At 50.5% G+C, this 25,057-nt stretch overlaps 1 protein-coding gene and 1 long non-coding RNA gene across 2 annotated transcripts in view; one reads left to right on the forward strand and one right to left on the reverse strand.

Annotated features, from left to right (window-relative positions):
• LOC307221429 overlaps nt 1-25,057 on the forward strand; it is a 295,540-nt gene that overhangs the window by 36,193 nt on the left and 234,290 nt on the right. The gene's annotated exons all lie outside the window — the stretch shown is intronic.
• On the reverse strand, nt 688-10,511 carry ZFP36 (ZFP36 ring finger protein). The gene is made up of 2 exons (XM_079987980.1): nt 10,370-10,511; nt 688-3,689 (listed from the first exon to the last, which is right to left on the reverse strand). The coding sequence occupies exons 1-2, from the start codon at nt 10,403-10,405 to the stop codon at nt 2,643-2,645; spliced, it is 1,083 nt and encodes a 360-aa protein (XP_079844106.1). The 5' UTR covers nt 10,406-10,511; the 3' UTR covers nt 688-2,642.

Consider the following 25,057-nt stretch of genomic DNA (forward strand, 5'->3'; position numbering starts at 1 on the left):
GCTGTGGGGCGTCACAAGAGCAGAGTGTTGTTGTCGCTGGGCACAGAATTTCAGCATCCTGCAATTTGTTTGTTTTTCAGGTTTCCAGACCTCATGGATTTTGCAAACATGGGTTTTATGTGCAACAAGATGAACCGCAGCGATTGTGAGGCAGAGCTTGCTTTGGGGGGCCCTGTGTTAAATCCTGGCTTTCCCAGGACCAGCAGAATAAATTATGCAATCAAGCTAATGTATGCAAAGTACTTGATTTGCATAATTCTTCCCTCCTCCCAACCAGAGAATCTAGGTGCCACCCCCACCCCACCCCAGTTTCTTATATATTCCAGGTTCAAAATCCTAATCAGGCCTAAACTGCCTTGGGTTAGCCTGGCTGGTGTTTCTGCAGATTTCAAAAAATGAATACTGTCCTTAAACTGGAATGTGCTGCAGAAATATAAGAAATGCATCTTTTCCTCAAGGCGACTCGTCACCTATGTTATGTGTGTGGTTTTGTACTGCAAATAAATAGCCACAAACGTCACAGGTCCTTTTGATCTTTGAATTTATTATTATCAATAATAATTATTATTATTATTAACGGCACCATTATTAGTTGCTTTTTTTATCTGAAATTCTCACGTTGAGAAAAGAAATAGCAAACTTTTTTTTCCCCTAGCGAAGAAAGTAGCAAACTTATATTTCCCCCCCCCATAAACAATTTAAATTTTAGCACAATGTTCTCTTTTTTCCCCATATTTCAAACACGAAAATATATATATATATATATATTATTTTGGAATATTACAAAAAAAGATAAATAGTATATAAAATTGTTTGAATAAATAAAGTGTCTATAAATAGTTTACATTTTGGTTTTTTTTTTCCGCTTATCGCAGTATTACAAGGTAAACATTGAGGGCTCATTTTAAATGAAATAAAAATACACACAGACACATACGTTCCCCACAATAATTAGACGCAGGTAGTTAGCATCAACATTTTATATATATAAAAGTTTAAGAATTCCACCCCACCCCCCTCATGGCTGCTCAGTCCCCCTTTAGCCCCTCATCTCCATCCTTTGATGCTCCTAGTGATCAGTGTAAATATGGGTGTGAAACAGAAAGACACACCCAGGTGGGTTTTTTCCACCCTTCCACCAAAAGACAGAAAACCACAGAGTCTCTTCTTTTGCAATCTCAGAAAAATTCAAGGCTCCTCCAACTTCCATGCTAGGGGCCAATGCTATTTTGATTTTTGATTTTATTTTAAACCCAACTCTCAGCCCCTTGTCGTTTGTGTGCGAGGGGAAGGGGGTTGCCCATTAAGGCAGCGAGGTCCAGGCATTCACAGTATGTTAGAAGCAACCAGATATATATCTTTTTTTAATTTTAAAAAATAAATAAACGAGGAAACCGGCAGAGGAAGCATCGTCACGATTGCACCTCTGCCCAATTTCCAACCGCCGCCTTGTCGTCTGTTCCCCCTTCCCAGAGAGGAAGTGTGAATCTGCTACATACAAAATTGGAGCGAGGGCGACGAGAAGGGCGGAACTGCTCCATTTCCCCACTGCGGAGATATCTGGGGCAGCTTGGGGTTTGGAGGAGCGATGCTCAACAGGCAAGAGGAATGCCAGGGGCTAGATTGACCCATGGAATCCCTTCCAATGTGTCTATTATCTCCATCTCCCCCCAAACCACAGCAAAACCACAGACTGGGGAGGGATGAAGGAATGTTTGGGGGGGAGAGATCTCCTAGCTGCCACCCCATATTAGCAAAATTTCACAGGAAGGGGGAAAGAGACACAAGAGAGGTGGACAGTTGGGATAATAAGCCTCGCACTTTCGGCTTTTATCCGCCCCAACCAACATGGCACTTTCGGAGGCAAGGCACTGTTTCTCCCTCTTTCTACGTAGTTTTAAGAGGTGGAGGCAGAGCTCTGTAAGGGGTCGGCAACTGGCGGCCAGGGAGCCAAACCCGCCCATCACCAATCTCTCTCTTTAGTCTCTCTCCAATCATCCTGTTTCATCCAATTTGCGGTTTCCACTGCAGTGGTGGGTCAAATGATTTGGTGGTGGGTTTGTCATGCTAAAAAGGGTGTGCTGGGGGGGGGGGCAGAGGTCACTAGGGTGGGGAAGAGCAAAACCCAGGTGAGGAAGCAGAGGGTGGGGGACCCTGCCCCACTGTCAAAGGCTCACTGTGGTCACCTGCCAATCACATCACTAACTACCAGCTGTTTGACGCAAGTGAAACTCTCGGCCCCTGACGTATTGGGTTGGGGGGCTGCGCCCCCTTTGAGCCTGCACAAGGCACTTGTGGGGTAAACGCAACAAACCAGAACCAATTTGGGTTGTTGTTCATTTCTCTCTCTCTTTTAAAAGGCGTTTTCCAGGCACATTTGGACGGAGGGGAGACGGGAAGGAGGGTTCCAGCCTCCTCTTTCGCGCTCTCCTCTCCCTCTTCCGTCAGCGAAAAGGACACGGCAAAACACCAGGAAGTCCTGCGTGCGGCTTGAGCACCCCGGAGCAGCGACAACTCCGGGGGATCGAGTCCAGAGGGTGGTTCGAACAGGCCCCACAAACCGGGAAGGTCATACGTTACACCTGCGCAGTGACAAATCACTCCCCGCATAAATCCGCAAACCGGCGAAGGCGCCGCGAGGCTCACTCGGAGACGGAGATTCGGTTGAAGATGGGCAGCCGGTTGCTGCTCCCAACGGGCCCACTGGGGGCGTGGAAGTCAAAGACGGGCGAGTCGGAACCGCTCAGGCTGCTGGAGCTGCTGTAGCAGTCGGGGTCGGAGAGGGAGTTGGAGGAAGGGGTCCGGGGCAGGTTGGCGGAAGTGGCTGCAGAGGTCGGCGTCCCCGGAGCAGCGGAAAAGAGGTCCCGGTGATGGGCCTGGAGAGGGCCGGACAAGCTGGCTGACTTGCCACAGCGGCACAAACAGCACCCCCCGGAGGTCGGGATGGCCAGGGCTTCCCCCAGTGTGTGGAAGCGAGAGATGGGATCCGAGTTCAGGTGCCCAAATGTCGGGGAGAGGAGGTCGGCCGGGGCCGGAGGTGGCGAGACGGACGGCGCCCGGGCAAAGGAGGCCGGGTCGGGGACGCCGTGCAGAGGGGAAGAGCGTCTCCTGGCCGGCACCCCGGAGTAACTGACGCTCTGGCGCAGGAGCTGCGGCGACGACGAGGACGGTGAGGAGGCCTGCGCCTCCTCGATGGAGTGGATGAAGTGGCAGCGGGAGCCGTAGGGGCACTCGCCGTGGATGTAGAACTTGTGGCACAGCTCTGTCTTGTACTTTGGGTGGCGGCTGACCGTGCGGAGCTCGGCCGCGCCGTGGGCAAACTGGCACTTGGCCCCGTACTTGCACTTGCCCGTCTCGCTGAAGGTGCGGCACAGCTCCGTTTTGTAGCGGGAAGAGAGCGGCGGCGCCGCCAGCGAGGGCAGCTTGAGGGGAGGGAAGCCCGGAGGAGGAGGCGGCAGTGCCTTGCTGCCCTCGATGAGGCTAATGGAGCGGTCGGGCCGCAAAGGCGGGCGGCGGGCGGGCTCGCTGAGGGGGCGCAACTGCTGCTCCGAGCCAGGGCTCCAGTGGCTGCGAAGCGGCCACAGCTGGGAGGAGTCCCCGCTGCTGTAGGGCGTGTCCAGGGAACAGGCGGAGTCGCGGCGCGAGGAGGGCATGTCCTGGTCCTCGCTCAGAGACAGGTTACGCAGGTTCTGCAGGGAGAGAAAGAGAGAGGCGTGAGCTTTCGGTGCTGCTGCCTTGTGATATATTTTTATGCAGAGAATGGACGGCCGTCTGTCATGGAGGACTCAGTCGAGATTCCTGCATTGCAGGGGGTTGAAACGGATGACCCCCGGGGGCAGTGGCGTGTGGCCAGTGGGAACTAGGCTAGCCCCCTAAGTGTCCCGCTAGAGCAGGGGTCCTGCTAGGCTTCATCTATCTGTCCTGCCACCAGGCGAGCAGGACGATTTTCGTGGCTGTTTCCTGCACCCCGACGGGCAAATGGGGCTTCAGTCCCCCCCAATATTTTGGGACAGCGAGATCTGACTCGGGGCCCCATTGGGTCCTCCCCGCCATCAGGGGAGCAGGACAAACAGCGTTGAGATTTCCTGTTCCCCTACGAAAAAGCTGACCACATGAACATGAACATGAACGGCACCACAACGGCGAGAGTGTCGTTAGCACAAAACTGGGAAGAAGATCAAATTCCAACGAAAAGGGACTGGCAAGTGAAGTTGATGGAATATGGAGAGATGCGCAAGCTGACCAGGCAGTTAAGAGACCAAGAGTACCCAAAATTCAACAAGAATTGGAGTAAATTTTTAAAAATATCTGGAAGATTACTGCGGCGATTTAAATTTTTTTGACTGGGCTAGAATGACTCTTGTAAAGATAACTAGTAGAAACAGTGGGAAAGATGGTAAATATAATATTAGATACAATTGGAAAGGCATATAATAGAGAATTCTATGGACCCAAGTAAGAGGTGGAAGTCTGAGTAAGAGGTGGAAGGGTTTGAGGAATGCCTGGTTGTCATTTTGGGGCAAGTCTTAATTTTCAACGGATGGAACGACTCTGATTGAGTATCAGTTCAGATGACAACCTTGAGCTAAGTTAAGAACTTTGAGGAATTGAAGGAGGAAAGTCACTTGGCCCCAGGGACAGCCCACAATTATACTGGGCTATTTTGACTGCTTTTTCTTAACGGCAACTGCTCCTGCTCAGACAAGGCATTTTGGTGCCAGTAATTCGTTCTGATTGTGCAGATAAGATATAACTAATTCTGCAGGGTGGGGTACAAGGTGTGTGAAAACAGTCTGGATCAAATGATTCCCAATTGGCAGAGATGGCAAATTCCAAACACTGTGCTTCTTCGGTCCCCAAAGTCAGCCTATAAATAAGTTTACAAACACAGGTAGATGCCAGAAGTGTGTTGGAGACCAAAAACCTGGGAGTATTGTCCCCCCTGAGATCCTGCCCTAGAAATGGCTGCTATGGGATACAATCAAGATTTCAAAGGAGGCTCAGCCTCAATCCTTCGCCCCTCTCTCCAAGAACGTCAAAAATTATATACTAGTAATTTCATTTCTTTCCCACCTTTTCCCTCCCCTAGAGAGCTCAAGGTGGCATAGCTGGTTCTCGTTTAATCCCCACAACGGCCTTGCAAGGCAGGTTAGGCTGGGAGGGAGAGTGACTGGCCCATAATCTTCACGGTCAAGGGCAGGGATTCGAACCCAGGTCTCCAGACCCTAGTTCTACATCACACTGGCTGCCGCGACAAGGCAGCTGGCGGAAGAGAAGGAGGTGGAGGCGCTGGGGAAGGGTGAACAGGTTTCTGAGAGCAGAGCGGGCCTCGCTGCGGAGCAGGAAAAGGTGACGTCAGGCAGTTTCATATAGCCGCGGTGGGCTGGGTCGCAGTTATTTTTAACGCTGGGCCTGCGCCAGAGCTGGAGGGGGAACAGCTGCTCCTCTGACTGCGGAGAGCCAGAAAGAGAGGGAAGGAAGGGAGGGTTGTGGGAGCCCAGAAAGCCTTTCACCTACTAGAGGCACATTATCACTCTGCTATTGTCTGGGCTAATTAAGGAGGCAGGGAAGCATCTGGCTCCTGTTCTCGCCATGGCCAAATACCCCAGCAAACCTAGAAATCAGGATAGACTGCCACTGGAGCTGGAGGTTCCACAAGCTTGTGCATCTATAGTCCAATATCCTGTTTTTTGTACCAGATGCCAATATGGGGAAACCCCGTGAGCTCCTGAGCCGAGGGGGCGCAGACAAGGGCTGCCTCATTTCATAGCAGCACAGAATCACAGGGTTGGATGGGACCCCCAAAGTCATCTAGACCAACCCCCCCCCCCCGCAACGCAGGAACAATTTGTTTCCAGCTCAACCAGCCTCCCAAGTTTGCAGGGCGAGGAACAATTTGCGGATTCAGTTTACTGGCATTTTGAAGCCACTGGTTTGCGTTCGGACCTGCCGTTCCAATTCGGATGCCTTGCATTTTAAATGGAAATCTCTCTCTCTCTCTGGGTAAAAAAATACAAGTTTGAATCAGGTCTGTGGACTTTGGCGTTAGACGGGCCACGCCTCAAAGCGTCCCAAAGTCAAAAGCTGCAAAACAGCATTGATAAAAAGACTAACAAGGGAACACTCCCGTCTTCTAAATGAAATAGAATCATAGAGTTGTTGAGTTGGAAGGGATCTCTGAGGGTCATCTAGTCCAACCCCCTGCGTGGAGAGCCCGGGTTCCACAGAGTGTGCAATCTCAGCTTAGATGGTTGAGGAGAGACAAGGGAGACAGGCTGGACAGGACACGGCTGAGACAGGTGGCAGCCCAGGTGCAGCCCAGGTAAGGCAGTCTAATGAAAGATTTGCTAAACAGGAATTGCTCGGCAGATGAGTGGCAGGAGCCTGACAAACAGGAAGAGGAAGTCCTGCCCCCAGGAAGTGGCAAGCATCTTTTTTTAAGGTGGGGGAGAGATTGACAAGTAGCTAGCAGTGGAAACACACGTGCAAAGGGAAGGAAGGTTGTCAATGGAAGATCTCTAGCCAGGAAACAGACTTTGTTGAACCATGAGATCTAGAAACTTGAAACGAATGCCGAGCAACAGAAAGGATGAAGACTCAATTTTTCTTCTGCGTTCCCACATGATTTCACTGTTCCCCACGCCTACACTCGAGGGCCCCTTCACCTTCTGGCAAATATCCAGAGTTGCACATTATTAGGAATAGTGTGGTGCAATGGTGAGAGTATCTAGGATCAAGAGCTGGTTTCAAATGCCCAATTAGCCGCGTGAAGCTCGCTGCTGCCTTTCTCAGCCTAACCTACCTCACAGGGCTGTTGTGGGATTTAAAAGAAGAGAAGCGTGTACACGACGCCTTGAGATCCTTGGAAGAAAAGGGTAGGGTATATAACTGCAATAAATAAATAAGGTAAAATAGAGGGGGCCCTTCCTCATCTTGCACCAACAAACACACACTTCCCGAGTGGCGCTTACAGAAACCCAAGCTGCCCCAGACTTATCTGGGACTGAGAGGCCATAAAATGTATAAAATCAGGTGTCAGACTAAACTTGCATGTGCTGTCAAAAATAAAAATGGACCTTCTTCAGGAGGCTAACCGCTGTTTATTTGTTTTTTTTTATCAATACTTTCCAAAGCTGCAGGATTTATTAAAACCAATCAAAACAAGAGCAGTGTCCCTGGTAGAAGTCTTTGCTTTAAAACATTTTGGGGGGGGATAAATGAGAATTTTTTTTACACCCTATTGGCCAAAACCTGTAATATGGAAAACTGGGCAAAATATACCCTATGACTAGACCCTGCTTTTAAAATGCTGGGGCTAAATTCTCAAAGTGTGTGAGATCACAAGGGAAGAGAACACGATTGAGCATGTGTCCTGTTCTTCCCCAAATATAAACCAGGCTCCACCTATATCTACAATCTGGAGGAGTAGAAACTTTGAAAAACAACTTCCCCCTGTTTTGCCACCTGGCCTGTTAATCTTCACAAATCTGCTCCTTAATCATCCAAGCCACAAGACCCCTTATCAAGATGTGGCAAGAATCAACACCTATTTCTCAATCTTTCACTGGCATGATCTGTGCCGTTCAGTGAACTGGGGGTGACGCATGCAACAATAATGGGCTGTGGGTGCAGATTCTCTCGAATTCATTTTGAGATATTTGGAGATATTCTGCAAACCGGTCCTCACGTAGCCCAGCAGCCGACACAGCTTCTGAGTTTGACAGCTCATCCCAGGATGGGAGAACCTTCCCTCGTTCCTTCCTGCCTCTCCGGAAGGGTGTGCTCTATTTAATTTAGCAGGGGTGTCGTCTGGGGCTGATGGGAATTGTAGCCCAAGAAATCTGGCGGGCACCAGCTTGGCAAAGACTCTCTAGACCAGGGAGGCCTGAAATAAGAGGCCCTCTTGCTCCAAAAGGCTCTCATGGCATGCACATTTTAAGGAGGAATAATTTGGGGTTCTGTTTTAAAGAAAGTATCTGTTTTGCAGGGTTCGCAGAAGGCTTCAAGAAAATGCAAGAGATTTCCTTGCTCACACAGAGGTAGAGAAGGCTTTTGCACATGTGATGCGCCTGACATTCACATGAGGATTATCCGGTTTTGTGGACGTGGTCGCAAGGCTGCTCCCATTGATGTGGGCCTTGCTTCAGAGGACTGGGCTGTTGCTTAATGCATTTTCTGCTATGGGACTGAAAACATGTCACCTCCAACTAATTGCGGAAATTTACCTTCACTCAACATCTGCCCGAAGTATTCCACGTAACCCAAAAACTTTAATTCCTCAATTTCTCAATCTAGCCAAAGCCTTCTTGGGCTCCCAACTGAACGAACCCTTTATCGGCAGGTTGTAAACTAACTTGCTTTATTTACGATTTGCACAGCCTACCGGGAAACAAAATCAGACGTATAGAGGCTTGCTTGTTTATTTAAAAAAATTCCTGTGTAACTCTCACCGTAAAGTCCCAAGGACATGTTACAACAGCAAAACATACATTCAACAAACAAATGATTCAGGCCCATTCAGTTTTTTTCTATAGAGGAAACTATGTCACACCCTCTCAACAAAGATAAATGTTTTGCTTGATTCAACTGTGGTTTTTCTTGTCCCTCTCCCTATTTTCCCTATTTTATACTCACAACAGCTCTGTAAAGTAGGGCAAGTCATTGGTCTGAAGTCACCCGGGGGATTTGAACCCCAAATCCTAATTGTTGGGACCTAATCTAGCACCAGACTGCTCCATTATATACCAAGTATTATTTTTTAGAACTCTTCTTACAGATTCTGCACAGAAAATTCAAACTGCTGCAGCGACTCTGTGCAGGTCAATTACAGAATTTCATTTCCTGGGTCTTTTGCAGAACTGAAACCCATGCACCAATCCTGGACTGCTGCAGTTTAAGGAAAGAGCTTGTGAAATCTGAAGTCGGAGTGCTTTATAGCATTCACACACAAAAGCCTGCTTGATTTCACAGCCCCAGCCAAGGAGGAAGAAAAGAAGAAGCAGAACTATTGACCTAGAAAAAAGCGCTGTTCCTCCCTCCAGGAAGTAAGCCAGCAAAAAAAAATATGTTCCTGTCCCCTCCCATTCCCTTCTGAGCCACCCGCCACCCAATTCAATTTGGAGAGAGCAGGGTGGGGCAGAATCTAGGAAGGGGGGCACAAACAACCCCCCTCCAAAACAAAGTAGCCAAACAGGCAACACTCTGCCTCTATACAGTTCCTTCCATCTCTCAAAAGAAAGGTCTGCTCTGAACCACATTTCTCAGATTCGTATTTTTCCTCAATAGAAGCAGGATAATCAGAAAGGGAATCCTGCAAAATAACTGGAGCCCCTCGGCAAGATTTTCCAGGTAAGGATGAGAGCTGGGGAGGAGATATCCAGGGTTCAAAATGGGTGTGCTTTGCAGAGTAGAGCCACATTAGAGAGCGGGGGGGGGGGGGAAACTCGGATTCCCAACACTTGCCAGGATTTTAACTCTTTTGCGTTGTCATACAAGGAAATCTAGACGCCCAAAAGAACCATCTTACTTTAAAACACACACACACAAAATCTCTCTCTCTCTGAAATAAACACACCACCAGTTGTATGGAAAATGTGTCCCGGGCTGTCTTGGCAGAAGGAGGTCAGGCAACGGGTGCTGTCAACAAGAAACCGCAGCGCCCCAAAGAAATTTTCCTACCCGAAAGTCAAAAAAAGGACACCCTCTTTCCTCCTAGCTCTGAAGTGGCGTCCACTTTAAAAAATAAAAATGACACCCAGTGGGTGGAGGCAGGAAAAATGGCCGGTCCAGCCCGGAATGTAGTTAGGTCTAAGCAGTAAAGAAAGAGATCATTAAGTTTTACTATCCGGCGACCAGCAATCTCAAGAGGGAAAGGTTCCTGTCTGATCCAGGGATATCTCTCTCTCTCACACACACAAATATATTTCTAACTTCCAAGGTTACACCAGCCCACAGAGCTGCCAGGAAAATCCCTTCCAACAATCAAGTCCCTAGGAGCCAAAATATCCCAGCCAAATCCAGGACTCTTTCCAGTCTCCCGTAACCGTTCCCGGATCTCGGGTCTTTCTGGAAAGTCCAAACCCAATTTGGCGACTCGGTATCAGAGGGACAGGACGGAAAGGAGGGGGGGAAAGGGAAGGGGTGGCAGCGGGGGAACACCCGACCTTCCTTTCCGACCTCGGTTGGGAAGGAAAGAGGGCGAAAAGTAGTTGCCAGAAGCGCGGGGCGAAGCTGCGTAAAAAGCCCGGAACCAAAAACGCAATGCAAACCGCGCGCTGAAAGCTTTTCTCTTTCATGGAAGGCATCCTCTTCCTTCGTCTAGGAGACAGTCCCCAGCCCCTCCGCGGCTTTTCCGCGCTGCTGCGCGTACCTGGAAGATGGTGTTGACGTCCAAGATGGAGCTCATCGCGCTACGTGGGGCTCTCGGCTGGGGCTCCGGCTGCGCCGCCGCGTAAGGCTACTTGCTGGGCTGCGCGCGTCGCGTCTCACGCGGGGAAGCTGAGAGCGCAGCGCCGGGGCTGCGCCTTTTATGAAGGGCTGACGATGAGCTCATGGGGCGGAGACGCGGCAGCCGGAGCTGGAGGTTGCAGGGAAGGCGGGTGCCCAGAAAGGGGGAGAGGGAGCAGGGAAGAAAGAGAAAGAGGGCCGAGGGGGAGCGCGCAGGAAACGGAGAGGACATTTATTCGCCGCTTGTTCTTGCCAGGGCAACCTACAGAAACAAACGGGCACAAGCCACATTTTTATGGTTTCCCAAACTTGGGTCTCTCCAGTTGTTTTTGGAAAGCAGTGCTAGCTAACTTTCTTTCTTTCTTTCTTTTATATATATATATATATTTATTAGTTTTTTTAACATATCGTTTTCAACAATAATTAAACATACTTTTACTTCTTATTCAAATTTTTGACGTCCATCAATCCTGTCTGAAAATTTTATCTCTCAGTATGCATTTCTTATCTTCCCTATCACATTTCAAACTCATAACCAACATCTCTTTTTTCTACTTTGTAACACTTCATATATTCCTCCTTACAAAACTTCTTGTAGTCCTACTAGCGTAATTTGTTGATTACAGTTGCTCTTCACATAATTCATATGCTTCTTCCAATCTTCTGTAAATCTCTGGTCCTGCAGGTTTCGAATCCTTCCTGTCATTTTGTCCAATTCTGCATAGTCCATTAATTTCGTCTGCCATTCTTCTTTCGTCAGAATTTCTTCTTGTTTCCATTTCTGGGCTAACAATACTCTTGCCGCTTTTGTTGCATATAAAAACAACTTAACATCTTGCCTATTAATGTCCTGACCTATAATACCAAGTAAAAATGCTTCTGGTTTTTTTAAAAAAATGTATATTTCAACATCTTTTTAATCTCATTATATATCATTTCCCAGAACTTTTTACATTCCCGCCACATATGATAAAATGCTCCTTCTTTTTCTTTACATTTCCAACATTTATTATTTGTCTTATACATTTTAGCTAATTTCACTGGTGTGATATATACCATCTATACATCGTTTTCCTCATATTCTCTTTCAAAGCATTGCAGGCTGTAAATTTTATGCTTTCATTCCACAACCTTTCCCATTCTTCAAGGAAAGCCCTAACCACTGGTCTTGCTAGCTAGGGATGGTGGGAGTTGTAGTCTAACAACAGCTGGGGACGCAAATTTGGGAAACACTGTTCTAGGTCTTAGAAACACTGTTCTAAGTTTACAGTTGGAAGGCATCGAGTCCAACCCTCTCTTGCGATGCAGGAATCGCCACTAAAGTGTCCTCTTTGACATATGGCCACTTTCAGATTGTTTCCCAATCTTGTTTTTAATGTGGTAACCCGGCCTGGGTGCCTTCGGGCGAAGGTCAGGGGATAACAAGATTATTTTATTTATCTATCTTATCTATTGCCGTTCTTTAGCGCCCTTTATCCGAGGGTCACAGGGCGGCTTGCAATAGAAAGAAAAAAAAATCATGTAGTAACAAAGAAAACAATAACCCCCCCCCCTCTCCAGCTTAAAAGGCCATATGTGGGGCTCCCTTTGAAGGCGACCCGGAAATTACAACTAATCCAGAATGCAGCAGCTAGACTGGGAACTGGGAGCGGCCGCTGAGACCAGCCCACAGCTAAAACAAATTGCCAATTCCTGCATTAGAAACATCACCCCAAGGCCACAGGTGGTCAAAAGCCAAAAGGCCTGGTTCGAGAGGGGTGTTTTTGCCTGGGCTCCCCCCCCCACTGCATCACCCCCTCTTTTTGGGGGGAGAGTTCAGCCTGAGTTGTGGCAGTGCTGGGCCATCTCGTTTTTTTTGCCAGCACAGGCTGGCAGCAGCTGGGCAGGGGTTTGGGTGAGGGGGTGTGTGCTCCAGAGAGACGTAAGAAGAGGCTGTTTGGTCAGATAAAAAGGGGGGTCCATTTGGTCCAGCGTTCTGTTCCTGTAAACCTAGGAATCAAGATAGACTGCCCCTGGACCAGCAGGTTCCATAAGGGTGTAGGAAGAGCCTGGCTGCTGTATCACCTTTTCGTAGGTGTGCAGTGGTGGCAGATGTGGTCCCACACATTTTAGCCTCACAACAGCCCTGTTGGGTAGGCCAGGTGGAGAAACATTGACTGGCTCAAGGGCACCCAGTGAGTTTCACAGTCACCTCCAACTGTATCACCCTACACTCCCTGGCGGATTTCCCCATCACTTTCCTTACCGCAAACAGTCCAGTTTTGTGGGAGAAGCAGGTTCGTTGCACAAGAGCTCTAGATCCGCTTTGACTGTGCAGCTTGACTTTTCTGGAGGGCGACTGAATCCCACAAAAAAAAAGTGGCAGTTTGGGAGCCGTCTCTCCTATCTTACCTGTGGCTTAAGCTTGATTGTGAAAAACCCTTGGGTGGTTTGCATTGAGAACGTAGCAAGGAAATTAGTTTCCAAAACAGTTAAAAGCAACCCTTTAAAATGTCTCCCCCAATTTAAAGTCAGCAACAAACTTAAAAGGCAGCTTTAGGCACAAACTAACGTTCTACATATCTAGGCTTGCCATTTGTCAGGGAAATTCTGACATGTCCTGGTTTTCGGGTGTGGAAATGGCGTCAGGTCCAGTCATGGCCGACTCTGGGGTTGCGACGCTCATCTCGCTTTATTGGCCGAGGGAGCCGGCGTACAGCTTCCAGGTCATGTGGCCAGCAGGACTAAGCCGCTTCTGGCGAACCAGAGCAGCGCACGGAAACGCCGTTTCCCTTCCCGCCGGAGCGGTACCTATTTATCTACTTGCATTTTGACGTGCTTTCGAACTGCTAGGTTGGCAGGAGCAGGAACCGAGCAACGGGAGCTCACCCCGTTGTGGGGATTCGAACTGCCAACCTTCTGATCGGCAAGCCCTAGGCTCTGTGGTTTAACCCACAGCGCCACCCTAAATAGCAAAGGGCAGCGCTGGGTGGCTGCACTCCTGATATTGGCACTAACCCCTCCTCCAGTTATGGTGCCGACTGAGCTGGGTCCCCCCACCTCACACAGAAGAGGGAGTTTTATTTCATGATGACACCTGTCATTCCCGTCTGGGCAAATCCCAGGACCTTCCTACAGAGGGAGCAACTTTTTCCTGGCCTGTGCAGACATCCCAGAAGGAATTCTGCCCTGGTTCAGTGTCTCCGGGTACTTCCAGACTCGACAGGTATTTTGTGGGATAGATTCAAGTACATCCCAAAACTTTAGGTTTGCACAACTGACATGGGTGAGAGGGCTCTGTCGCCCAAATGCAATGGTTCTATGGGGTTTTCCTCCAGGCCACATTTTCGGAATGAACAATTGCTCACACCACACTGTATTGATAAATGCACTGGAAAACAAAAAGACGCAACTCCCAGCAGTGCTTGATTTATAACATAAAACATAACTGCTTTCCAATATTATCACAGGACGTCCAGAAAGTATAATAAAACAATGCAGCTGCATAAGAACAGGAATCACACCCAAAATATAATATTGTTTGTCCTCGAATCTTCCTGCCATGCTTTCCTGTCACATCAAACGAGCACACCACAGCTTTTGAGAACCACTGCCCTATGCAACAACTCTTGGGCAGACCTATTGTTTAGGGGAGTTGTTGGGTGAGGGGAATAGTTATTATTATTATTATTTTGTACTTCCTGACTGTAAAGGTAAAGGACCCCTGGACGGTTAAGTCCATTCAAAGGCGACTATGGGGTGCGGCGCTCATCTCGCTTTCAGGCCAAGGGAGCCGGTGTTTGTCCATAGACAGCTTTCTGGGTCATGCAGCCAGCAGGACTAAACAGCTTCTGGCGCAACAGGACACCTTGACGGAAACCAGAGCGCACGGAAACACCATTTACCTTCCTGCTGGAGCGATACCTATTTATCTACTTGCACTGGTGTGCTTTCGAACTGCTAGGTTGGCAGGAGCTGGGACTGAGAAACGGGAGCTCACCCCGTCACGGGGATTTGAACCACCGACCTTCTGATCAGCAAGCCCAAGCAGCTCAGTGGTTTAGATCACAGCAACAGCCCCTTTACCTTTTTCTGGCAGTAAGAGCAGTTTGGCAGTGGAATGGACTGCCTCAGGAGGTTGTGGACTCTCCTTCCTTGGAGATTTTTAAGCAGAGGATCGACAGTCATCTCTCATGGATGCTTGAGCTGAGATTCCTAGATGTCCCTCAGGGTCCCTTCCAACCCCACATTTCTATGATTCTATAATTCCATGCAAGTCCCTGGCGTAACTAAGACTTCCACACTACTCTGTAGGCAAAGAGTTCTCCTGTTTTTCAATGCTTGACCTCCAGGGACCAGGGCTGACCTCTCGCGCCAAGTGACGCCAAGGAGGAAGTGATTTGCCGGTCAACCCACCCTCCCCGTAGGCTAATTGTTTTGAGCTTCGCAATTCAGCAGTGTCTAAGCCAAGGCCAGGCGCTCGGAGCCTTCCCTGGGTTTCCCCCACAAGGGGCAAGCTTGTAGCCGCACATTTCTGTGAAATGGGCACACAGTATTGGATTTCCCCCAGAAAGGATAAATGTGTGAAATGTTTTCTTGCATGGGGAGCACCCAGGCCATAATCCATGCCTTCCCGGAAGCACCCAAAGTGTCTGGAAAAGCGCTTAAAGGTAAAGGGACCCCTGACCATTAGGTCCAGTCGTGACCGACTCTGGGGTTGCGGCGCTCATCTTGCTTTACTGGCCGAGGGAGCCAGTGGAAAGCTTCCGGGTCACGTGGCCAGCAGGACTGAGCCGCTTCTGGCGAACCAGAGCAGCGCATGGAAACGCCGTTCACCTTCCCGCCAGAGCGGTACCTATTTATCTACTTGCACTCTGACGTGCTTTCGAACTGCTAGGTTGGCAGGAGCAGGGACTGAGCAACGGGAGCTCACCCCGTCGTGGGGATTCGAACCACCGACCTTCTGATCGGCAAGTCCTAGGCTCTGTGGCTTAGACCACAGCGCGTCCCTGGAAAAGCGCTTAAAGGGATACAAAAGGAAGCAGTGTGTCTCTCTGTGTGTTTAACCTGCGCTGCGACGCACAGAAGGGTCCCGATTGGCTGAACTGCTGCCATATCACAGAGGATCAAGTGACAGGGTTTCTGTTGCTGCTGGTGGTTTTACCGCTGCCTTCGTTTCCCAATCACGAGAGGAGGCCTAGCGGGAAGGAGGAGGCGGAAAAAGCTGAGCAAAGCTGTTTTGGAGTCTCTGCAACCAAGAAGTCACCGAGGCCAAAGGACAGCCTCCTGGCCTAACAGCCAATAAGGCTCATTTTCTTGGTTGTACAGTCCGAGGTGCAGGGAAGACTGTGATGCCCTTTTGCAAAAGTGAAGGTCCCGGGTCACAGCGATCAAACAGGGAGCACCTTGAAGGCTTCTTCTTCTCCTTTGAGCCTCCCTGGCAAAGGCATGGGGACGACTTTCGGTTTTGAAATTGCTTGCGCTCTCTTGTTTTGATTTCTTTTTCTCAGGTGACTCGTGTGCCGTGACTCACCGCTCCAGAGATGTTCTCGTAAGGCTGCGATGGCAAAACAGAACCCCGCTTCTTGTACCTTTTCCCCCTCTCACGTTTGCATAACGTCTTAACTGTAAACACGGAGTGGAACCAAAAGGGGTTCCTGTAAGAAAAGGGTTGTTTATGTATGCATTTCCTGGATATTAAAATATCAGTCTCTGTTTACTCATTGCTTTCTATGGAACTGATGACTGCAGAAATCCTACAGTCTCCGCTGCTCTGTTTTGTCACATGCGAAAGTCTGTGGAGGTTGAGAAAACAGAAAATATGACATGATTTTTTTCACGTTGCCATTAACTGTAAACCGAGGGCTATCATGGGCGAGTGAATCGGGCCCACTTTGCGCAGGGGGGAATCAAACTACAACCCCTGTCTTCTGATTGGCGGGTGCCAATCTCATGTCCTCCAACATTGCTCCGATGAAAATATAGACATCCCCTCCCAACAATTCTCTGATGAAAATAGGAACATCCTATTCCATACCCACAAAATTAAGAGACGCCTGCTTCTTGGGAGGAAAGCAATGACAAACCTAGACAGCATCTTAAAAAGCAGAGACATCACCTTGCCAACAAAGGTCCGTATGGTTAAAGCTCTGGTTTTCCCAGTAGTGATGTATGGAAGTGAGAGCTGGACCATCAAGAAGGCTGATCGCCTTGATGCTTTTGAATTCTGGTGCTGGAGGAGACTCTTGAGAGTCCCATGGACTGCAAGAAGATCAAACCTCTCCATTCTGAAGGAAATCAGCCCTGAGTGCTCACTGGAAGGACAGATCCTGAAGCTGAGGCTCCAAGACTTTGGCTACCTCATGAGAAGAGAAGACTCCCTGGAAAAGCCCCTGATGTTGGGAAAGATGGAGGGCCCAACGAGAAGGGGACGACAGAGGACGAGATGGTGGGACAGTCTTCTCGAAGCTACAAACATGAGTCTGACCAAACTGCGGGAGGCAGTGGAAGACAGAAGTGCCTGCCGTGCTCTGGTCCAGGGGGTCACAAAGAGGCGGACACGACTAAACAACTAAACAACATTCCATACCCTCCAACGTTTCTCCGATGAAAATAGGGATGTCCTAAGGAAAAGCAGGACATTCCAGGATCAAATCAGAAACTGGGACAGTTTCTGTAAATCAGGGACTTTCCCCCTCAAACTTGGAGGGTCTGCAAGCTACCTGTCAACCGGAAGACAAACTCGAACCTTGACTTATCTCCGTGGTTTTGTTTGGGCAAACTACAAATGTTGCTGGTTTCGGACATAATGCTAAGCCAGGGACTGGGGTTTGTTTCTCCCCAGAACAGGCGGAGAAGAGAGAGGCGAGCATGATCAGTTCGTGGTTTTCAGGTTACTGTGATGGGCAGCCGCCGTTTCCCTCTTCTCAAATCCCAGGTCATAATCGTAATAATGGCAGAACGACGTGCGGACTGTCCGGTCCAAATCGACCAGTAGTGCCCTGTTATTGTGTCAATCATATGTTGCAGAATTTGCTGTTGTTGAGTTGTTTAGTCGTGTCCGACTCTTCGTGACCCCCTGGACCAGAGCACGCCAGGCCCTCCTGTCTTCCACTGCCTCCCGCAGTTTGGTCAAACTCAAGCTGGTAGCTTCGAGAACACTGTCCCACCATCTCGTCCTCCGTCGTCCCCTTCTCCTTGTGCCCTCCATCTTTCCCAACATCAGGGTCTTTTCCAGGGAGTCTTCTCTTCTCATGAGGTGGCCAAAATATTGGAGCCTCAGCTTCAGGATCTGTCCTTCCAGTGAGCACTCAGGGCTGATCTCCTTCAGAATGGAGAGGTTGGATCTTCCTGCAGTCCATGGGACTCTCAAGAGTCTCCTCCAGCACCAGAATTCAAAAGCATCCATTCTTTGGCGATCAGCCTTCTTTATGGTCCAGCTCTCACTTCCATACATCACTACTGGGAAAACCAGAGCTTGAACTATATGGACCTTTGTCGGCAAAATCCACTAGTAGTGCCCTGTTATTGTGTCAATCCTATGTTGCAAGATACAGACCCCAAACATGGCAGTCTGGAGCGGCCCTGGCTTAGGACAGGGATGGCTGTGGGAGATGGGGAAATAAATGGACCCGATCCAAGGCTCTTCTCTGGTTTGTCTCCACTGCTTTCTAAATGGCGGCTGAAACCTTGGCAGGCAAAGGAGCTTTTTCAAAGATCAGAGAAAGTGTGTGTGGTGTGCTGTCAGTGTGTGTGTGTGTGTGTGTGTGTGTGGTGTGCTGAACCCCCCCCCCCCCCCGTTTGCCCTTTTCTTCCTGAAGCGCTTGGAATGCTGCCTCGTCCTCTGGAAGCGATACGTTTGCCTCTTCTTGCATCATCTGAATTCCTGACCCAGAGCAGCCATAAATGGGTTTCTGTAATATTTCCCTGGAGGAATGGAATTCCAAGAACCTCGCAGGCCCCGGGGACCTCAGCGCATCTGGACAGGATGCGGCAGGCGAGATCCTCGAAGGATAAGCCAAAATATTGTAGGCCAGGGGGGAAGAAAGGTTGCAGAGGGGCAAACCCTGACACTGGAACACATTTGCTGCCATTCTCAAAGGGGAACAAGAACAGCCTGGCGGCTGGATCAGGCCTGCGGCCCATTTAGTCCACAATCCTCTTCTCACAGGGGCCAAGCATTTGCCTGTGGCAGGATTCGACCGCTAGAGCCCTCTCCCTTCCTACTGTTTCCAGCAACTGGGGTTCAGAAGTGTTTATAATAATAATAATAAATGTTCTTTATACCCCACCCTCCCCGGTTAGAGCCAGGCTCATTACGGCTAACACCAATAAAATCAGAGTAAAAACATAATGGGGGGGGGGACAAATTAAAATACAGGTTAAAACACAATTTTAAAATGCAGCCTCATTTTAAAAGTAGCCCATAGATCAAAACCATAAGGGGAGGGAAACATAAGGGTCAGACTGAGACCAAACCCAAGGCCAGGCAAAACAGTTCTGTCTTGCAGGCCCTGCGGAAAGATGTCAAGTCCCGCAGTCTCTTGTGACACAGCGTTCCACCAAGTCGGGGCCAGTACTGAAAAGGCCCTGGCCCTAGTTGAGACCAATCTAGCCTCCTTGAGGCTCAGGACCTCCAAAGTGTTGTTATTTGTGGACCTTAAGGTCCTCCGTGGGGCATACCAGGAGAGGCGGTCCCATAGGTATGAGGGTCCTAGGCCATATAGGGCTTTAAAGGTCAAAACCAGCACCTTAAACCTGACCCTGTACTCCACTGGGAGCCAGTGCAGCTGGAAAAGCACTGGATGAATGTGATCCTGTGGCAAGGACCCCGTGAGGAGCCTCGCTGCGGCATTCTGCACCCGCTGGAGTTTCTGGGTCAGTCTCAAGGGCAGCCCCACGTAGAGCAAGTTACAATAATCAAGCCTGGAGGTGACCGTCGCGTGGATCATACTGCCTTTATCTGTGGAAGCAGGGCATAGGGTTTTCACAAATGAAAATAGGGTCGCCCTAAGGGAAAGTGGGGCATTTCGGGATCAAATCAGAAACAGAATGGCTTCTGTCAATCTAGGACTGTCCTTCAAATATAGGGTCACTTGGAGGGTCTGATAGTCATCATGGCTAGTAGCCATCAATAGCCCTCTCCTCCATGAATTTGGCTTTCAAAGCCATCTAAGTTGGCTGCTACCCGTGCCTCTTGTGGCAGTGAGTTCCATAGTCTAACTCCGTGCTGTGTGAAGGAGGACTGTCTTTTCTCTGTCCTGAATCCTCCAACATACAGCTTGGTCCACAAATTCTAGTGTCATGAGAGAGAGAGAGAGAGAGAGAGAGAGAGAGAGAGAGAGAGAGAGAAAGCTTTTCTCTATGCACTAAATTTGCGCTGTGCAAAATTTTGTAGCCTTCTAATTTCTGACGTTCCCCCTGATGAGAATGGATGGAGAAGCGTCGCAGGGGATTTAAACAGGCGTGGTGGCATTTCCCCTGCTCCAGATGTGTTGCCGGGCAGCAGTTGCATCTCTTCCTATCTGAGCAGGATCCAGCCCCTCTGAGTCAGGGCCTTGGGCTCCTAGAGTGAGTCATTGGGGGCAGACCTATGGAATTGATCCTCTCTCTGGGCTGGAAAAAATCCCTTCTGAATCACGGCAGCTTAGATGTTATTAAACCCGAGCTGGGAAAACAAAAGCTGTCTTCTTCGCCCCTGGAGACCCGCAGCGGCTTGGCACATAGCTTAAGCCTCATGACGGCACAAAGGGGACTTGTTTATTCATTGCAACCTAGCGCATCCCCGAAACTTGTTGCGACGAGCAAGCCGAATCTTGAAAAGTCAGAGCATTGAAGTCAGCACGGCGAAATCATACATGTAAATATATATAGCGTAGATATCCATGCTAAATATTAATTGAAAAGAGACCGAAGCCTGCCTCAACAAGGCTTTTCGATGCCAGTCCTCAACAACAACAAAAGTTTCGCAAGCTCAGAGGCAGAAAATCTCCGGTTTCCCTAAAAGGAGTTGCTGAATCTGGCCAATGGCCCAATTAATCCCCACTCCTGTTCTTGCTGTGGCCAGCCAGATGATAATAATAATAATAATTTATTATTTGTACCCCGCCCATCTGGCTGGGTTTCCCCAGCCACTCTGGGCGGCTTCCAACAAAGACCAAAAATACACGAAGATGTCACACATTAAAAACTTCCCTGAACAGGGCTGCCTTCAGATGTCTTCTAAATGTCAGGTAGTTGTTTATCTCTTTGACATCTGATGGGAGGGCGTTCCACAGGGCGGGTGCCACCACCAAGAAGGCCCTCTGCCTGGTTCCCTGTAGCTTTGCTTCTCGCAGCGAGGGAACCGCCAGAAGGCCCTTGGAGCTGGACCTCAGTCCGGGCAGAATGATGGGGGTGGAGACGCTCCTTCAGGTATACTGGGCTGAGTAAGCCTGATCTTTATTAAACTGTTGCAACAATCCCTCCGTCGCGGGGATTCGAACTGCCGGCCTTCCGATCAGCGAGCCCAAGAGGCTCAGTGGTTTAGGCCACCCCAGGAAGAACTTTCTGATGAACGTACTCCCTTAGAAAGTGGTGTAATCTCCTTTTCTGGAGGTTTTTAAGCAGAGTTTGGATAGCCAGGGAATCTTTAGCTGAGATTGCTGCACTGCAAGGGGTCGGACTGAATGATCCTTGCGGTCCTTTCCAACTGGACGATTCTGTGATTCTACGTCAGGTGGCCCTCCGGCTTCTGTTTAAAAACCTCCAGTTAATCATGGCATTGCGGAGTTGGGACTGTCAAGGGCCACTTAGTTCAGCTCCCTGCAACACAGGAATCTCGACGGAAATATCCAGGACAGATGGCCACCCGGCGTCTGTTTAATGGGAAGCAAATAATTGCCGGCGACACTTCTGAGCGCCCACGGAGAAGTGGGTTTTCAGGGAAGAGGGCTTGAGTTCCCGGCCAGCTTCTTGAGCAGCCGCACGTCTCCTTCAATGGTCATAAGGGCTGCCTTCCTCCTTGCCACCCACGCCAAAGACCGCAGGCGCCCATTCAGCAAACAGGCCAGCAGCAAACTCACACCCAACCAGGCTCTTGTCCTCTGGGGTTGTAAACAAACGAGGAATAACATCGCCAGAGAGGATTTGAGGCTTGGCTCCTAGGCCAGAAAGATGCGTTCCAGGCAGCGGCGTAGCGTGGGTTGTCAGCACCCGGGGCAAGGCAAGTAATTTGCTCCCCCTAACCCGGGGCAAGGCAAGTAATTTGCGCCCCCTAACCCGGGGCAAGGCAAGTAATTTGTGCCCCCTAACCCGGGGCAAGGCAAGTAATTTGCGGCCCCTAACCCAGGGCAAGGCAAGTAATTTGCGCCCCTAACCCCTAACCTGCCGCCTCTGCCAGCTTCTTCTTGCTGCTGCCTGGGCTGGGGTATTTACGGTAAGGTAGCCACGGCGGCGGCGGCGGGTCCATGTCAGGTGATCTGAGGCGAGTTGCCGCTGGCGCTGCCGCCCAAATGCCGCCGCTTGCCCGGAGGAGGAGGAGGGCAGAGAGGCGAGGAAAATGCAACATGGCCCAGCAGCTGCAGCAGCGGCGGCGGCGGCGGGGCTGTGAGGAGGGGCTGCCTGGCGCGCCCTCCGCGGCCCTGACGCGCGGGGAGCGCGGGGAGCGCTGAGGGCCGCTGCCTGCCGGACGCCTTTAGCCCGGACGCGCGCACAGCTCGTTGGTTCCGCGAGACATGGGGCTCTGCTACAGCCTGCACCTGAGGCTCTTCGGCGACTCTGGAGACAGCGAGCACGCCCCCCCCCCAGATGTTGCGCCCGGTGCGGCCGGGCCCCCCTGCACCCCCCACGCTACGCCACTAGTTCCAAGTCACCCAGCGAGCTGGGTGGGGGATTCGAATCCTGGTCTCCCCCACGTGCTAGCACTCATCTAATCCCCACAACAACCCTGTGAGAGGCTGCCTGGCGAATAGGGCGCGTGCGCGCAGGGTGCACAGAGTGGCAAAGGCGAAGGAGACGAGGCAGAGGCTGCGGGCTGGCAGAGGAAACAGGAGAGATTCAGACTGCAAGCAAGCCGGGACGCTTCGTCAGCTTGGGGAAAGCCCTGTGGGGGCCAAGGGCACGCGCCTCACTTTGCTGGGCGCAGAGGTGGGGAGGGAAGAATCTCCACCCCTCTCTCTCTCCAAAGGGGATTTACGCCGGCTGAGCTGGGTTTCGCCTCCTCCGCCACCGCCTGGGGACAGCTCCTCGGAGGAGAAGGACGTTGGGGAGCGCAGAGAGGAATCGGGGGGGCCCAACTCCAGCCATCGCCCATCGCCAGCAGTGTCCGTGCCTCCTTCGGGGGGGCTCCTTGAGGAATCCGGGCAGCAGGATCTTGGAGACGCTTTGCCTGCGAGGCAGCTGCCTACCACTCCCAGGGCCAGCCCGGGCAGCCAAGTGAGACCCCTGCTTCTTCAGAAATTTCTCCAAAGGCTTCATCCTGCCGACGGCAGTGGGGGCACCCAGGGGCTCAGCTGGGCCCCAGGACGAGGGGTGATCCAATGTGCCCTTTTCAGCTTAGGCCAAAATTGGGGATCAGGAGCGGCGCACTCTGTGTGCCTGCGGCGGGGGTGGAGAGACGTGCGATCAGAGAGTCATGGCTATGCCAGATGTTGGAGGCGAAGATCTGGCCAAGAAGGTGGCAGGGAGCTGCCTCTTTGGAGAAGGGAAACGTGTCCGGCGTTGGGGAGGGGGGGTGGAGCGGGGGCGCTGCTCTGGCCAACCTTACCGAGCGTGGAAAGGCTTTAGGGGGCGGGGTGCGTGGGGTCCTGCTTGACTCTCCCTGCAGGGGGAGTGACCAGAGGCGCCTCCGATGGCTTCGCGTCCTGATGCCCTCCTGAAGTGGTAGGCGGCGAGAGGCAGACAGGTGGATTGCCGTCTACTCTTTGGCCACGCCAGAAATGTGGCGAGCGGGCGCAACATCTGGGGGTTAGGGTTAGGGGGCGCAAATCCATGGGTTAGGGGGCGCAAATTACTTGCCTTGCCCCGGGTGCTGACAACCCACGCTACGCCACTGCTCGGAGCTGAACCTCAGTGGCCTGGCAGAATTATGGGGGTGGAGACGCTCCTTCAGATATACTGGGCTGAGTAAGCCTGATCTTTATTAAACTGTTGCAACAGGGTCCTCACTCACCACACACAGGAAGAAGGAGAGAACCCAGAACATTGGTGTGCCTGCCCTTATATAGACTTTTGAAATTTCCCACCCTGTAGCCCAAGACCACCCCCCAAAACATCATACATACATCACAGAAGGAGGCGGTCTACAGCAGAAATCCTGCCTGCCAGGATACTTGATAATGGTCACTGATTGCATTACCTGGGCAGCCTGGCCATTCTTTTGTTATGGTAAATACTTTTAGTTCCTGAATCCAGGTCACAGGCTCACCTTATTCATACACAAATGTGCCCTTAAGGCAGGATTTGTAAGCAAGAAGGGGAAAACTTTCCCATTTCCTTCCTCCTTGCAGAGAAATATATTGAGGTCAATTTGAGAGTCAAAATGACTTCAGGATTGCTCTCCTGTAGTATTTCAGACACGTGGTTTATATACTCATGCATGTGTTTGCTTCGAATGTTGATTTTATATTTGGGACCTTCGAATTCTTAGAACAAGCTCAAAGAGGCTCATGGGATTGCATAGCTGGGTGGACCAGCTCTGTGGCAGAACAGCTGCTTTGCATCTAGAAGGCCCCTGGACAGCCACTTGCAAGTTGGGCAGGGAGACAGACTCCCTGTCAAAAATCCCAGAGACCAGTTGCTGCCAGCCAGTGCAGTCCAGCATGGAACTGGATGAGCCAACGGTCTGAATCGGCACCAGGCCCCATGCCATCCACCCAATGGCAGAGGCGGGTTTAGAAGAGAGTAAGTGGTTCTCCCACACTGGGCGCCAAACTGAGCCGGTGCAGCCGTGGGGGACGCTGCAACAATGGCGAACGACAGAAGGCAAGAGGTGGAGGTCAGCTGAATTTCATAGAATCATAGAATCCTAGAGTTGGAAGAGACCACAAGGGCCATCGAGTCCAACCCCCTGCCAAGCAGGAAACACCATCAGAGCACTCCTGACATATGGTTGTCAAGCCTCTGCTTAAAGACCTCCAAAGAAGGAGACTCCACCACACTCCTTGGCAGCAAATTCCTCTGTCAAACAGCTCTTACTGTCAGGAAGTTCTTCCTAATGTTTAGGTGGAATCTTCTTTCTTGTAGTTTGGAGCCATTGCTCCGTGTCCGCTTCTCTGGAGCAGCAGAAAACAACCTTTCTCCCTCCTCTATGTGACATCCTTTTATATATTTGAACATGGCTATCATATCACCCCTTAACCTCCTCTTCTCCAGGCTAAACATGCCCAGCTCCCTTAGCCGTTCCTCATAAGGCATCGTTTCCAGGCCTTTGACCATTTTGGTTGCCCTCCTCTGGACACGTTCCAGTTTGTCAGTGTCCTTCTTGAACTGTGGTGCCCAGAACTGGACACAGTATTCCAGGTGAGGTCTGACCAGAGCAGAATACAATGGCACTATTACTTCCCTTGATCTAGATGCTATACTCCTATTGATGCAGCCCAGAATTGCATTGGCTTTTTTAGCTGCCGCGTCACACTGTTGGCTCATGTCAAGT

This window comes from Podarcis cretensis (assembly GCF_951804945.1).
Source record: "Podarcis cretensis genome assembly, chromosome: 8".
Lineage (NCBI taxonomy): Eukaryota > Metazoa > Chordata > Lepidosauria > Squamata > Lacertidae > Podarcis > Podarcis cretensis.